At 37.2% G+C, this 13534-nt stretch overlaps 1 protein-coding gene across 1 annotated transcript; it reads right to left on the reverse strand.

Annotated features, from left to right (window-relative positions):
• Window positions 1-838: 838 nt before the first annotated feature.
• On the reverse strand, window positions 839-12064 carry LOC145674212 (leucine-rich repeat-containing protein 51-like). Its single transcript, XM_081744048.1, has 3 exons — window positions 11966-12064; window positions 8722-8933; window positions 839-1108 (listed from the first exon to the last, which is right to left on the reverse strand). Exons 1-3 carry the CDS (start codon window positions 12057-12059, stop codon window positions 839-841), a joined length of 576 nt encoding a protein of 191 aa, XP_081600174.1. The 5' UTR covers window positions 12060-12064.
• Between the last annotated feature and the right edge of the window lie 1470 nt (window positions 12065-13534).

Raw genomic sequence — 13534 nt, forward strand, 5'->3', positions numbered from 1 at the left:
TTGAGTATCGAGGCAATATAAGGAATGGACCTATAGTTTGGAGTAAAATCCAATGACCATAATGCAATGAAATTTTAAGAATCTCACACCAGGAATCAAACCTGGGACCCCGTAAACCAATTAGCCACCAAGGAGAGCACTTTTGAATATTCTACAGGAAACAACTTGTGTGGGCATGTCGCATGAATAGGATTAAAGTGAAGGCTTATGACAATGCAGAAAAATTTAAGCATTTTACCCGAATAACACTGTATGGTACATTTCATTGAAGCCGTAAAGATGAGGAAAACTGTAGTGAGTTTGCGTATACGGCAATGCACCGCTTAAGGTTTGCCAGTATAAAATTACCATAGCTTAGGCAATTGAGAAATTAACCTTTCAGTAGATGTCAGTTATGTTCCCTAAAGAATGATTCTACTGGTAACTCAGTAAATTCCAAAATAAACCATACAGTGCTATTTGGCAGAATGATTAAGTTTAACACATCAATGAAAAAAATTATATTCAATCGTTTTGAGGTATTAAGTTTAATAGTATTACGAGATACAGAAAATTTTTCCATGTAGAGTAAAAGTACAACTAGTTTATTTAATGTACTTAGTACTGAAAACCATCTTCTTCGGTAACTTGTATCGTTGATCCTGTCTACTAGATAATGCATTTCGAAATTTAAAATCAACGACCTGCTGAAATATCTGAGAAAGCTTTCAATTAACGACTTTTGATCTCAAGTACTAGGCCCTGAAGAAATCTTATGCAACGTTGCGAATCGCTGAAGATTCTATTTGTCTTTCTTTTAAGTGTTGTCGTACAAGTGCACTAATCGCCAACTATGCATTTAAACATCATCTTTTCCATATTTTACTCTTGGTGGTGCAGGTCGTTTTCGTTCACTTGGCAATACGTGTACAAAATCCAAATAAACAATCTGATAAAGCATCTTTACTATGTGCAATCTGTACTGAGGAACACTGGATTCTATAGGATTCCCATGGAATGTCACTGATCGCAAAAGCGATAATTCTCTTAATTTGAAAATAGGATCTAACCTCTGTAGCTTGTTGCCATGTAGATATAATATTCGAAGATTACGAAATTTCAAAAGTTCCTGTAAAAACGAATATCAAAGAATGTAAGTTCAATCACAACACAGATACATTATACATTTACAAATATGCAATTTTAAATTATTTTATAAAGGATAACCCTATTATTTTAAATAAGTAATTATATTTCATTAGATGGGATGATCCAATAAGATTTTTGATGTAATTTGTTTAATAAAACACACAACTTTTTAGAGGGGTGGTGACGTTTTTATTTCCATGTAGGCTAGAAGAAGAAAGCCTACCTCAGTGACTGACTGACCAACGTCTAGGACAAACTACTTCAGCTTGAAATCTGAAAATTGGTCAGTACAAAGGATTAGTGATGTAAGGTACCAATAATAATTTCTTTTAAAATTGACTCATAATTACGAGGTTGGGGTAATGGGGGTTGTAATTATTATATCTCGTACTCCCTTAACTTTAGAGACATGAACTTTGATATTTAGATTATTTTTGCTTCAAGTATTAAAGTATGTGTTTTAGCGACTTTTGAGACTATTGCTTAGAGATCCTAACTTGAATTTACCTTGAATTATATATTACTACCAGCAAAAAGAAAAAAAATGAAGGTTTCAGGAAGCTGAACGTAGTTGCAGTAAGAACTCAGCAACACTGGACACCCTTTAGGTATGGGCTTATTTATTTATTTACTCTCTTGAATGTGCCTGGACAATACCTGCAATTAACCATTGAGCTTAGAATAACTGATCATACCAGAAATAGTTTGAACTATTTATTACAAGCTACACTCTGTCAACATCGGTCGTACCAGAGTTCAATTTCTGGAGGGAGCTCATGTGGTTTCAAATCATGTGGTCCGCGTCTCATGTAGCCTAGGTACTGAAAGGCACGCTAAAATCAAATCCAACCAACCAACAAGGGTTACTAGATACGGAGGCTGGGCTGTAAATTGTTAGTTTGCTTCATTGATATAGATATTAAATATATGCAATTTGGGCTTTATTTAATCCTTTTGGTATTTTAGCATCTACTGCGTTACCGTTATTTACCCTTTGTTCATTGTTTGTACCTCATTCTCTACAGAATAAAGCAGCTTTCCAAACGATACCATTCGCAAGTCCGTATCATATACCTGAAAAAGGAAATTCGAGGAGAATTGGGATTTTTCTTGAAGGCCAAATAGATTACGTCATGACCCCACCAACTAGATGAGCTCCTTTTCAAGACACATATGACCTATTTCGCAATGCTTGTACGACTGAACAGGAAAAATCAGGCAGTAATAGATGTTAAATGTGTGTTTTAAAGCAATGCACATTTCTGGTATATATAGGCTCAAATATACCTTCAATCCCGAAATGGTTAAAAGCAATTTATCTAAGGGTTAAAACATATTTATATTGTGCGGAAGACGAATAGGTATTTGGAATTAACAAATGAGCTTGTGACGCGCTCCTGATAAAATTCCAGATTACCACATCATAACGTTGGCGGATTGGTGGACGTGAAAGAATCACTTAAATGTGTAACATCAATTTGAATCCCGTGCACAGTAATTGGTAATTTACTAATAACTGAAATTTGGGAATTAGTGTTGAAACTATTCTGCATTGATCTTACACTGTATTTCATTCAGCTAACTTCAACATCTATCCTTCGTAAATGATCTGCACGGGCATTTAACTAATAAATTTGCCACCGAAATGTAAGCTCAACAGTGCCAATGCTTCAAGATTCGACCATTACAAGATGAAATGTTACTCAACTTAATGACTCTAAATCTAATCTATTTAATATTTATACTGAAAAAAGGCAGCTAACTTCAACTGAAGTAATTTTGTTAGAGCATAGACAGTTAAAACAGAATTTCAAGTTTTTATTCCAATTATTTATTTAGTGAGATTATAGGTCCAAAAAACACCCATTTAAACAACATGGGGAAACTTTTCATCCCTCCTTTAGACCCCGTAAAATTGTAAAAATATTCACTTTTGGCAATTTTCCTGTCGGTTAGTTCCGGAAAGCTACAGTCATGCCAAATTTCAACTTTCCACTGAAACCGGAAATACCCATTTAATTTGTCAGTTTATGTAGTTTTATATATATACAGGGTGTTTCAAAACAACACCGACAACGGTTGGGGGTGATTCATGACACCAAGATAAGACAAAAAGTATAGACCAAAGTAGGTGCACAAATGCTTCCTTTCGGAGTTATAGGCTGTCGAAAACATGAAAATGTAAATTTTAAAGGTCAATAGCTCCAAAACTATGACACCTTACCGTAGTCGGGTCAAGAGTTCACTTAGGAACTATTACGTGTTCTATCCAAATACCCAAGTTTCAGAATCATGTGAGACTTCAGCAACAATTTTTATAGAGGTTGTTGGACAGTACTTCAAATTACATGCCCGTAGTCAAACCCAATCTATAAAAATTGGTTCGTGAGTACCTTAGGATTCTGAAACATGAATTTTTGGACAGGGCACATATTAGTTCCTAAGTGAAGTCTTGACCCGACTATGGTAAGTCCCATAGTTTTGGAGCTATATAGCTTTAAAGTTATTTTTTTCATGTTTTCGGCAGCCTATAACTCCGAAAGGAAGCATTTGTGCACCTACTTTGGTCTATACTTTTTGTCTTATCTTGGTGTCATGAATCACCCCCAACCGTTGTCGGTATTGTTTTGAAACACCCTATATATATACTATACTTTACTTTATATATACACCTTTTACTATATATATAGAACTACATGAACTGACAAATTAAATGGGTATTTCCGGTTGACGGGGAAAGTTGAAAATTGGCATGATTGTAGCTTTCCGGAACTAACCAACAGGAAAATTACCAAAAGTGAATATTTTTTTTTTAATTTTTATGGGGTCTAAAGGAGGGATGAAAAGTTTCCCCATGTTATTTAAATGGGTGTTTTCTTGGACGTATAATTTCATATTTTAGGTATTTGCCCCACGCCGTGAACGTCGCCAACACCTAGTGGCCCACTAGCGGATAAATATCGATACTCGATATAGCGACGCGTCGAAGTACTGCCTCTAGTGTGCCACTGGCGGAAGGGTTTCGTCGAATCGAAAGAAATATCTAGCGTCGGGGTATTGAAGTTACCACCGCGTAGCAGCGAGGACTTCATTTTGGTCCGCAGTTCTTCGATTCGTCGCGGAGTATCGCGAAGGGACCAACACGAACTTTCGCCAGTTATATGCATCCGGTTATTATATGTAATTTTTCCTGAAGAATTGTTCCTAAAGTGAGCTACGGGGGTCAAGAGTAACCCCTGCCTCTACATCATGAAGTGAAAAATCTTGAGATGAGTGCGTATAAGTGTATGAATTTAGATGACAACTGTAGCCCATCATTTGAAAGTGAATATGGGAGAACCATGAAATAAAGTAAGCACACTCGCGTCATTTTGTTATAAAATTACATGACGAAAGGATTTTATCTAATCTCAAACGGTTATCATCGAATATACACGGTTACGGGAGCACTGTGATTATATAAAGTAAAAATACCTCACTATTTATGCCTCTACAAGCGATATTTTATACATCGCCTCCGTGGCGAAGTCGGAAGAGCACGCGCCTAGTTATCTAAAGGTTGGTTGTTCGCTTCCACTCTGTTGCATGTATTTGTTTTAAACTATTTTTTTAGACTCCTTAATGTAACAAATTACGCATATATGCGATTTAACATATTTTGGGGGAGTAATTTTGTTGTTCATTGGCATTTCGTCGCGTCTCTGACGCTGGTGGGCCGCTGGTGGTACAATTTTGAAAACGGAAGTGGGACCACCGTGGATCGTTGCTGCGGGGCCGCCAATTTTTGCCGAGATATCTCTAGTTGCCCATCGGTGGTCCACCAACGCTTACGGCATGTGGTGGAATTAGAATAAAAACTTGAAATTCTGTATGTTTATACGTGTTCGTTAGCGTTAACTAAATAAATTGCTAAAAATAAAAATTCCCAACTGTAAAGTGCTTTATGGGGAACTGAAAAACCTTTCACATGTTATTTATATGGGACATCTTCTACACTCCAAAATGTTTAGGCACTTCCGGCAGGATTAGAATGATGAAATTTCGCATGACTATAGCCTTTCGGAAGTAACCTACAGGAAAATTGCCAAAAGGGAATATTGTTAGTTTTTAAGGGGCCTAAAGAGGGGATGAAGAAATCCCAATGTTATTTTAATGGGCTTTTTCTTGGGATACAAAATCTTATCTTTTACATAGTTAAAATAGGAAAAAAAACTTGAAATTTGGTAGAATTGTGGATTTAAGAGGTGGGAGGCTGTAGGCCGAGTAAACGTAAGGGTCAGGGGGCGAAGCCCCCAGCTGTGCCAAATTCAGGGAATGTAATTAAAGAGTAAATGCACAAAATTCACTCTTGATGCAAAGGCTGATACCTAAGAGATGCGAGACCGTAGGCTGAGCAAATTCGGGGGTTTGGGGGCGGAGCCCCCAGATAGCCAATGGCTGGTGTATATATATATATATATATATATATATATATATATATATATATATATATATATATATATATATATATAGAGAGAGAGAGAGAGAGAGAGAGATAGATATAAAGTAAACAATTTATTTTGATCATCCGCTATAACGGAGAAACCCAAAGAGAGAGAAAAGCGAAACTTTGCACGAAGCAACTATCAGCAGGGGGACATCTTTTTTTATGTATTAAACAGAAAGGCCCAACAAACAGTGTTGCCAACCCAATATAAAGTTATATTTTTCTACGTCAAGTTATTACAAATTTCAAATCAACACGTCAAACGTAAACATAAAATACCACTTATTATTCAGTGTTGCAAACTAAGGATGTTATACAGGGTGCGGCACGTAAAACCGGCCCATTGTAATATTCTGGTATATTGTGTTTTTGGCAACACTTAAATAATCTACCTTCCTACCAAGAGATGGCGTGTCGAGGTCGGGTCGACTTACGTGACATACAACAGTCACGTGCAGCCGCAGCCAGTGAAACTTGTCGAAACCAGTTGAGAAAAAGGCCTCGTTGTGTTAAGCGGGTGAGTGTCAGTGTGTGATAATGCCGTATTTGATACCCGAGCGTGTTGCCATTGTTGAAGGGTTCATTCTCACTGGATCTTTTGTGAAAACAAAGAATTTGTTTCGGGAGAAATTTCCAGGACGTTCTGTGCCAGCAAAAAGCACCATTCAGGAATTGATGGAAAAATGGCGGCGTCAGGATCGGTTCAAAATGCTCCCAGGAACAGACGACCATCTGTCTGCACACCTGAATTAAAGATGCAGGTGGAGGAGATAATGACAAGAAGTCCTTGAAAGTCAACCAGGAGATAGAGTCAACAGGTTCATGCGAGTGAGAGAATTTGCAGACGTGTTTTAAGGGGACTGAAGTTAAAACCGTACCGGATAAGTGTTGTGCAAGAACTGAAGGAGCCTGACCTGCAGAAGAGGGTGCATTTCTGTTCATGGCTGTTGAGCAATGTTACCAGTGGTTTCTTGGATCCACTAATGCTCATCATGAGTGACGAGGCGTGGTTCCACCTGTCTGGGTACGTAAATTCCCAAAACAACCGGTATTGGTCGACAGAAAATCCACACGCAATCCACCAGGTACTCTTGCATGATGAGAAGATTGGTGTTTGGTGTGCCATTTCCGCCACACGCGTTATTGGGCCCATATTCTTTGAGACGACAGTGAACAGTGACGTGTATATGAGAATCCTGGAGGAGTTTTATACACACTTGACCGAAGAGGAGCGTCAGTTATGTTACTTTCAGCAGGACGGTGCAACATGCCACACATCAGCTGCATCATTGTCCCTTGTGCATGAGATGTTTACACCAGAGAAAATAATCAGCAAAGGCTTGTGGCCTCCTCGGTCACCAGACTTGTCCACGTGTGACTTTTACTTATGGGGGTTGTTAAAGGGAAGAGTATACGAAACAAATCCACACACAATTGAAGAACTCAAGACCAGGATCCAGGATGTCACCAATAGCATTACAACACAAGAACTGACAAGGGATATATGAATCTCCTCAATCGTACTCACATGTGTGTTGAAGTGGGCGGAGGACACTTTCAGCATCTGCTGTGAAGGCTGCTGTGAAGGTGAGTAGTCATATTCAATACATTACATTTCATTTATGTGTTGTAATTAATCATATTCAATACATTACATTTCATTTTATGTATTCACTTTACGGGCCGGTTTTACGTGCCGCACCCTGTAGTATCAGAAACATCCAAAGATTGGAAGCCTCTAACGCACAAACAGCACAGCCGAGATGCAAAGGATAATGCACTTAAAAAGTACATTAGTGTTGAATACCGTGGTCAGGGTATGACTATTTTCGAATGAATAGGAACGAAGTTACCAGGGCTTGAACATTTTATTTTTTGAAAGTCTTTATTTCGAAAACAAATGCCGAGATAAGTATCATATATAGTTACTTGTATGGTTTGTAATGAATAAGTAAATTATTTTGCCGTTTACAGCACTTCGATATCTCTAACCGTTTCGGAGATATGATAAAGATTGATAAAGTTCGCAACACTGCTGAAAATGATGTATTTGTGTAAAATATCTAATATGACTGTTGTTTCTCTTCTCTTCTATAGCATTAATTAGTAACTGTAATTACAACAAGTTCTCGCAATTACACGATTTCAGCAGTGTTGTAAACTTCAGCAATGATTGTCATATCTCCGGAACGGTTTGAGATATCGAAGTGTTGTAAACGGCAAGATAACTTACACATCCATTACAAACCATACAAGTAACTAGATATGATACTTATCTCAGCATTCTTTCAAAATAAAGAAAATGAAATGAAATCTTTAAGTTTTACGTCCCACGATTATGCCGGTTAGGCTAAAGGAGACGGTGATTATAAGAAATGAATGAAAAGGTGGAATGAAGAAAGTGGGAGGAAACGGTCGAACCCCGAGAAAACCCACGAGCACGGTGTTTGTCCACCACAAAGTCCACACGGCGCATGCTGGGATCAAACAAGGGACTCCAAGCACCGGAGGTGAACGTTCTATTCAAAATAAAGGTTTTCAAAAAATTAAAATGTGCAAGCCCTGGTAACTAATATTAAAAGTGCTATTTTAAGTTTACGTTTGACATGTTTATTTGAAACATTTAATAATCTGACATAGTGCCATTTGAAAAAGTATAACTTCATAAAAAATATAACTTAAAGTTATAAAAAATATAACTTTTGCTTTCAAGATGTCCCCATAGATTCGCCACAAAGAGAAGTCGCAAACTGAATGCAGGGATCTCGGAACCCATACAATGTCACCGTTCTTATCAAATGTTTTCACAGCGAACACAGGTTAGCACAAATTCAATGCTTCCATATTCCTAAATGACAAAATCTATTCAATGTTGTCTTATTGGTAGGAAACAAATGCCGAGTATACAGTGTTGCTAATTCAAGATTCAAAATTTCCCGTTTCCCTGCGCCACTTTGTACATAAGTAGTGTAATATTACCGCCCGTACTACATGGTGCATTATTGACTGTGACATGTAGCCTATACTGCGACAGATAGAACTATGTCGCACGAGACTACTAATATTTAACAGCTATAAAAGTAATACAATAACGATGCAATACTCACATCAGTTATATCTGTTATCTGATTGAATGAAAGATCTAACCATCCTAATCTGCAGGGATCTACCAATAACTGAACAGCTGTTGTCAATCCTGCTGTACTTTGCAGCCTATTGTTGCTTATCCACATGGACCGTGTCTTATACTTGCCATTTTCTGCTCGTTTGGGCAATTCACGGGTGCGGCTAATTCTTAGCGCTGTCTTAGATGAGACATCTGAAATGAAGAGTTAAATTAATTAAGTTTAGTCCGACATTGTGAATAAGGATATCTTACAAAAAACCTTGGTGCTGGTTAACAAAAACCGAGTGGGGATCTACTTTCTTTTACAATTATGTATGAGATTTGCGAAAATATTGTCTATTAATATTATTACAGTATTGCTTGTGTTATCAAATATTGAGCGGAACATTTCACACTGGACATATCTACACTCCCTTTCAATATTTATGAAGAATACGCAGGACGATAACCAAAATTTACTATGTATTTTCTAAGGACGTTGATAGTACCAGCTTCTCGTCGAGGTACAATCTTGTTTTAAAAACTCTTGACCACATCCACCATGCTTTAAAAGCGAAATCCTAGCAACCGTAAATAGGAAATCATAATTCTTCGGCTCTGAATAAACATTTCAATTGGTTACAAGTCCACACGCGCTTGCTATAACTGTAAGCAGTGCCGGCGCTGGGCAATTTGTCGCCCCGTGCTTTGGCATTATTTGATGCACCTTCTCTTACTTCAGAAAGACTGAAACTTAAAAGCCACTATTTTAAGTAAGCTACCCTATCATGAACAACGAAGGAGAGGGAAAGTGCACTTGCACTTAGGAAAGGCCTAAACACTACAAATGCAATCTAGTTGTGTCTGTTTTTTCTTTAAATAACAATAATAATTTATGTTAATGAAATATAAAGCAAACACACCTGCAGAGAACAGATGATGATCCTTTTTATAAAATTCAATATCGAGTTTCAATCTCAATATATCAGTTTGCATTTCCAGTGCAACTAGCTCTTTTATCTTTATTTTTTTGATTTTCATTCTACGCTTGTTAAAAATATTTTTAAAAACTTGTTTCCATCTTCAATGATAAGGAACTTGTTTATGACAAAGACAAGACTAGTTTTCATATCAAAACTGTGATATCTAACTAAATGGAACAGGTGATCGCTACTGTTCGAGAATTGAGTTCTTGTGTTTGACAACAATCAAGCAATTCATGCTGGGATTTGTTTGACCATTTGCTTTAGCACTGTTCTCTGATTTTAACCTAATGCGACCTAAAAATGATTTATGAATGTAGTATTCAAATCAAAGGTCAGCTAAGTAAATTTAACTACCATCATCACTAAGTCTGTTTCCAACTGGAAATATTTATTTTAAATAATATAGTTATGACAAATTTTGCCAGCCCGTGCAAATGTACGTGTTGCACATATGGTAGATCCGGTCAAGGAGGGAGTTCAAGAGTTATTAAGTCACACGGTGGCTCAGTGACAGAGCGCTCACTTCTAGAAATAGGGATTCCTGATTCAATTCCAGACAATCTGAATTTGTGGTTGACAGCATCGCATAAGTAGCTTTTCTGGAGGTTTTCCGTTTTCTTATTAGACTAGTTATTTGAAAATTATTATCTTTCATTAATCATCTGTGTCCTTTAGACGAAATGGCATCCTCGTAAATCATAAAATTAGAAATTTCATTTCATTTCATGTGTGCCTCGACTGATTTTGTTATGTTGAAAGAATTTTCAATTTTAATATATTATAATATCCTATGTGATGTCGTAAACAAGCAATCCCACGCATCAATGTTTACAAACACCTCCACATGGTTCAGCAAGAGGATCTCTCACCAGAGGGACCTATAATCACATGCAGACGACGGCTTCTGGTCCCTCCCATGGAGCAGAAGACGACATCGGAGCAGAAGCGCCACCGCCACCCAAAAGGACACTATAAATTGGATGGACGAAGGCAACTCGACACCAGTTTTCTGGTGACCCTCCTACTGTCTGCTTCGGGACTTTAGGAGTAACGTAACCCCAGGGCCTCTAGTCTTCTTCGGGACTACGCCTATCCTTTCTCCTGGCTTTGCCTGCTTCGGGGCTCTGTTGGCCATCTAACTTACCCACTGCTTGCTTCGGAGCTTTGGGCACCTAAACTCCACTCCTCTTTGCCTGCTTCGGGGCTCTGTTGGAGATCCTGTCTACGACTTACGGTCAAAGACCACCTATACTCACCTTGATTCTAGAGAGATTAATTTGTATAGTATTTTGTGAAAATACTTTTATAGAGGAAACTTTTTATAATAAAAACTGGTAGTGGGAGTCGATTCCGGACGCTCTTTTTATTAACTGCTCTACCCAAAAATCCTATTGGAGACAAAGTTTTACAATATTCAACAACGTGGTATTTCTATTTGTAGGCATAACTAACTTCCTGGCACATCATAAAATGTAAAATTGTTCAACTTTTATGTTTCTTGGGCAAAACTAATTTTGTGTTATTGAAATTGCCCTTATTTTCACTGAACCCTTACTTATTGAAATACCTTTAAGCTGCATATAACACTTTCATGCTTGCTACACAATAAAACTAATTGTTATATTGAAGCGTGGTTTATAGCACCTCCTATATGAAATGCGTTCAAATGAATGACTTATTTTTACTTACTAAAGCGAAAATTGACTCAATATCAAAGATCGTGTGTTTCTATCCAATGGTTTAAAAGAGAAGCATATGATAATAGTGATATTTCCTGAATTTCCCGAAAGTTCTCTTCCACTCCCTATTTGCATCCTCAATAGCAAAATCGCATCAGTAAATAAGATGTTGATATCTTTGAACCATAAACCTTCATATGGTAAATTAACAAGTACACTCAAATTAATAATGTACTAAAGGACAGAGAAATATTTCTAAATATACATACTTTAATCATTTTAGTATTTACACAATATCTTAGGGAAAAATCAGAATAAAATTGCGAAAAAATAATTTAAATGCAACGGAAATGTTAATTACTAATACATATATGTCGTATTAATAGATCTTAACTAAGATTTTGCCAGCACTAAAGATAACACCTAAAAAAATGGTATTGATCACATTGGAATGCAGAATATTAAAATAGCTAATGATTTTCGAACATACACTTTGACCACTAACATCTTTCTTTGCACAAAATCTAAATGTTGTGCCCTTACTGTAATTTTTATATGAAAATGTACAGAATATACTCACTATTCAGATGTGATATTCTTCTGAATGAAATGTCAATTGGAGTGCCATAATCAATATTTTCTGCTTCGCTTCTTCTAGACGATCCTGGCGCCATTTTGATTCAACGTTTTTCTAAGTAACTGTAACAATAGTTTTCTATAATAAATACTTCCTTTCGAAGTAATTGTTGTCAACAATGAAAAATATAAATATTTTCTGTAACATAAATTTTAATTTCTTATTTTTAATTAATTTAAAGAAATATTTTAGGTTTATTTGCTACACCGAAAGTGACCAGGTTGCTTTCAAAGAAGTGTGTTCATGTAAAATCTATTATATAAAAACGATTACTAGTTTCTATCTGGTCACATCACGCAATAAATACAGAATCAATTGAAAAGATACTTGGCTATTATCAACCGTAGGCCCCTAAGGATTATATATTAAATTGATTAAAGTGTATTTCCAAAGAGAGGAGCGGAGAGTAATATTTTATACGAAAAATCGAATAATGCTATGACTACTGGATCACTTAAAACAACACATGACGTGATTATTAGGGATGGCCACAAAGTTTTGGTCTCGGTGGATCCGGTTCCGCGAGAAACCGGTTCTGGGAGATCCGGTTTTAAGAACCGGTTTCAGACCTGGATCCGAAAACCCGGTTCCAGAACCAGATCTTAGGAACCGGTTCCAGACCTGGATGCGAAAGACCCGTAAAGGAGGCACAAAGTTGACCCTCAAAACACTGCAAAGGGGACCACGCGCTTGTGCCCTCCCCGCCCAGACTCGCTTGTGCCCCAAGAAAAAAAAATTTGGGTCCACCAGTGGGTATTTAGCAAAAAATGAATTTGCCAGTTTGCCTGTTTAGCTAATGAGTTTGCCAGTTAAATAGCTTGTTTAGTCAAATGAGACAAGCGGCCGACCTCAGAGGTACACACTAAAATTAAAATAGTTTTCCAAAATTTGCCGCGGTTGTTCTGAAAAGGAAAAGTTTCAAATAAAACTTGTTTCTATGGTTGAGTGTTGCTCATTTTTGTCAGTTTTGAGTCAAACATTTGACCCACTTTTCCATTTCAAATTTCTGAGACCCCCTCTGCCTCTGAGTTTGTAAAAGCTATATCGGAGATTAGGAATGGAAAGGCAACCGGGATAAATAGTATACCAATCGAATTTATTGATCTAGAAAAGGCTTTTGACCGCGTGAATAGGTAATTGTTGTTGGAAGTTTTAAAGAAGGTTGGGTTGGAATGGAAAGATCGAAGACTAATAAGAAACTTATATATGAACTAACAAGTAAGTGTTAGAATAGAGGAGGAAATGACAGAGGAAAGAGGAATTGGAAGGAGAGTTCGACCGGGATGCTGCCTTTCGCCTACATCATTTAATATCTATGTAGAGGAGATGGTGAAAAAGAGCCTAGGAGGTAGAATAATCAGGTGTATACGCTGTGTAGATGATATGGCGCTTCCTGCAGAATCCGAAGAGAAAATCAGTAAGATGTTAGGAAACTTGAGGAAGGGCTGCGAAGAATATGGGATGAAAATAAATGTTAGAAAGATGAAAGCCATGGTGATTGGAATGAAGGGG

Source organism: Thermobia domestica, chromosome 17, assembly GCF_964235325.1.
Source record: "Thermobia domestica chromosome 17, izTheDome1.hap1.1, whole genome shotgun sequence".
Taxonomy (NCBI): domain Eukaryota; kingdom Metazoa; phylum Arthropoda; class Insecta; order Zygentoma; family Lepismatidae; genus Thermobia; species Thermobia domestica.

Bases quoted from the DNA above. Each gene is read 5' to 3' on its own strand.
- LOC145674212 (XM_081744048.1), bottom strand. From the start codon at position 12,059: ATGGCGCCAGGATCGTCTAGAAGAAGCGAAGCAGAAAATATTGATTAT. The intron at 8,934-11,965 runs GTGAGTATATTC...TCTTCATTTCAG, and splicing joins AAGAATATCACATCTGAATA to ATGTCTCATCTAAGACAGCG. The intron at 1,109-8,721 runs GTGAGTATTGCA...TCGTTTTTACAG, and splicing joins AGATAACAGATATAACTGAT to GAACTTTTGAAATTTCGTAA.